Below are 2,500 nucleotides of genomic sequence, written 5' to 3' on the forward strand. Positions count from 1 at the left end.
GGTGAGAAGCTCTGCCATCCGGCGGAGGAAACTCATTTCGGCCGCTTGTACCCGTGATCTTGTCCTAACCCAAAGCTCATGAACATAGGTGAGGATGGGAACGTAGATCGACCGGTAAATTGAGAGCTTTGCCTTCCGGCTTAGCTCCTTCTTCACCACAACGGATCGATACAGCGTCCGCATTACTGAAGACGCCGCACCGATCCGCCTGTCGATCTCACGATCCACTCTTCCCTCACTCGTGAACAAGACTTCAAGGTACTTGAACTCCTCCACTTGGGGCAGGGTCTCCTCCGCAACCCGGAGATGGCACTCCACCCTTTTCCGGGCGAGAACCATGGATCCGGACTTGGAGGTGCTGATTCTCATCCCAGTCGCTTCACACTCAGCTGCGAACCGATCCAGCGAGAGCTGAAGATCCTGGCCAGATGAAGCCATCAGGACCACATCATCTGCAAAAAGCAGAGACCTAATCCTGCAGCCACCAATCCAGATCCCCTCAAGGCCTTGACAGCGCCTAGAAATTCTGTCCATAAAAGTTATGAACAGAATCGGTGACAAAGGGCAGCCTTGGCGGAGTCCAACTCTCACTGGAAACGTGTCCGACTTACTGCCGGCAATGCGGACCAAACTCTGGCACTGATCATACAGGGAGCGGACCGCCACAATCAGACAGTCCGATACCCCATACTCTCTGAGCACTCCCCACAGGACTTCCCGAGGGACACGGTCGAATGCCTTCTCCAAGTCCACAAAACACATGTAGACTGGTTGGGCAAACTCCCATGCACCCTCAAGGACCCTGCCGAGAGTATAGAGCTGGTCCACAGTTCCACGACCAGGACGAAAACCACACTGTTCCTCCTGAATCCGAGGTTCGACTATCCGGCGTAGCCTCCTCTCCAGCACACCTGAATAGACCTTACCGGGAAGGCTGAGGAGTGTGATCCCACGATAGTTAGAACACACCCTCCGGTTCCCCTTCTTAAAGAGAGGAACCACCACCCCGGTCTGCCAATCCAGAGGTACCGCCCCCGATGTCCACGCGATGCTGCGTATGTATGTATGTATATGTATATATATGTATACATATATATATGTATGTATGTATATGTATATATATGTATACATATATATATATGTATTTATGTATGTATGTATGTATATATATATGTGTATATATATATATATATATATATGTGTGTGCGTGTTTGTTTGTGTGTGTGTGTATTTATATATATATATATATATATATATATATATATATATATATATATATATATACACACACATATATACTAGGGCTGCAACTAACGATTAATTTGATAATCGATTAATCTGTCGATTATTACTTCGATTGATCGATTAATAATCGGATAAAAGAGACAAACTACATTTCTATCTTTTCCAGTATTTTATTGGAAAAAAAACAGCATACTGGCACCATACTTATTGTGATTGTTTCTCAGCTGTTTGTACATGTTGCAGTTTATGAATAAAGGTTTATTAAAAAAAATAATAATAAAAATAAAAAAATATTTTTCATTTTTTGAAAAGCCTCTGCGCATGCGCATAGCATATATCCAACGAATCGATGACTAAATTAATCGGCAACTATTTTTATAATCGATTTTAGTCGATTTAATCGATTAGTTGTTGCAGCCCTAATATATACCTTCTAGAGAAGTGTTCAACATGTGACCTTGTCACAGAATATTTTGTTAATTTCTATAGTAAAATATAAATGTATTATATTATGGTTATTTTAAAAGCTCTGGGCCTCTTAAAACGTCACACTTGGGTTTGTCTTTATTTTAAACAAAGTTGATGTTAATCAACCTGTTTATCTTTTTTTCCCGAATGTGAAAAAAATACAGGCGAAGTTGCAAAGTGAGCCACACGTAATTGTTTTTTGTAATCAGTATTGTAAGGCATTGAGTAGTATCTAGGGATCACGTAATTTCTCCCCAAAATTGGCCAATAAGGGTCAGTGCCGAACTAGTGGAATCTTTTCCTCCGTGCGCTTCCATATTTCCTTGGCGAATGCATGGCACATGAAATTGAAACTATTTACGTCATCAATGACATTGTCCAGATTTGCACCTGGGGATAGGTTGATTGGCGTCACCAAATTGGCTCTTGTGTGCAAATGTGAGTGTGAATGGTTGTCTGTCTCTCTTTATTGGCCCCGCAATGAGGTGGTGCCTTGTCCATGGTGTACCCTTCCTTCCACTCGAGTGCAAGCGGTAGAAAATATATGAATGATGTTGACTAAGTTGATGAATTGCCCTAGTCAAAACGGGGGGTCATCTCAAACATGTTAATTATTTATTTTTAAATGTGTGTGTTCTTATTATTTAGGAGCATGGATGAGACACAGAAGATCTTTCGGAAATATCAGCCATCCCATGTTATCCACCTGGCTGCCATGGTGGGAGGACTTTTTAAGAACATGAAGTTTAACCTGGATTTCTTGGTATACATACATGCAACAGCAATT

General features: G+C 42.0%; 2 protein-coding genes across 3 annotated transcripts in view; one reads left to right on the plus strand and one right to left on the minus strand.

The window, feature by feature from the left end:
- LOC133635471 (GDP-L-fucose synthase-like) overlaps window positions 1-2,214 on the minus strand; it is a 36,040-nt gene extending 33,826 nt beyond the window's left edge. The window contains exon 1 of the mRNA XM_062028687.1: window positions 2,206-2,214. Coding sequence (XP_061884671.1) covers window positions 2,206-2,214 — 9 coding nt within the window. The remainder of the gene's footprint in view (window positions 1-2,205) is intronic.
- The window catches only part of LOC133635226 (GDP-L-fucose synthase-like), a 45,188-nt gene continuing 43,036 nt past the window's right edge, over window positions 349-2,500 (plus strand). The window contains exons 1-2 of one of the 2 annotated variants that reach the window (XM_062028149.1): window positions 349-1,025; window positions 2,362-2,476. In XM_062028149.1, the coding sequence (XP_061884133.1) occupies window positions 2,366-2,476 (111 nt within the window). In that variant the 5' untranslated portion in view covers window positions 349-1,025; window positions 2,362-2,365. The other variant, XM_062028150.1, reaches the window with a different exon arrangement.

The sequence above is a fragment of the Entelurus aequoreus genome, linkage group LG19, assembly GCF_033978785.1.
Source record: "Entelurus aequoreus isolate RoL-2023_Sb linkage group LG19, RoL_Eaeq_v1.1, whole genome shotgun sequence".
Taxonomy (NCBI): Eukaryota; Metazoa; Chordata; class Actinopteri; order Syngnathiformes; family Syngnathidae; genus Entelurus; species Entelurus aequoreus.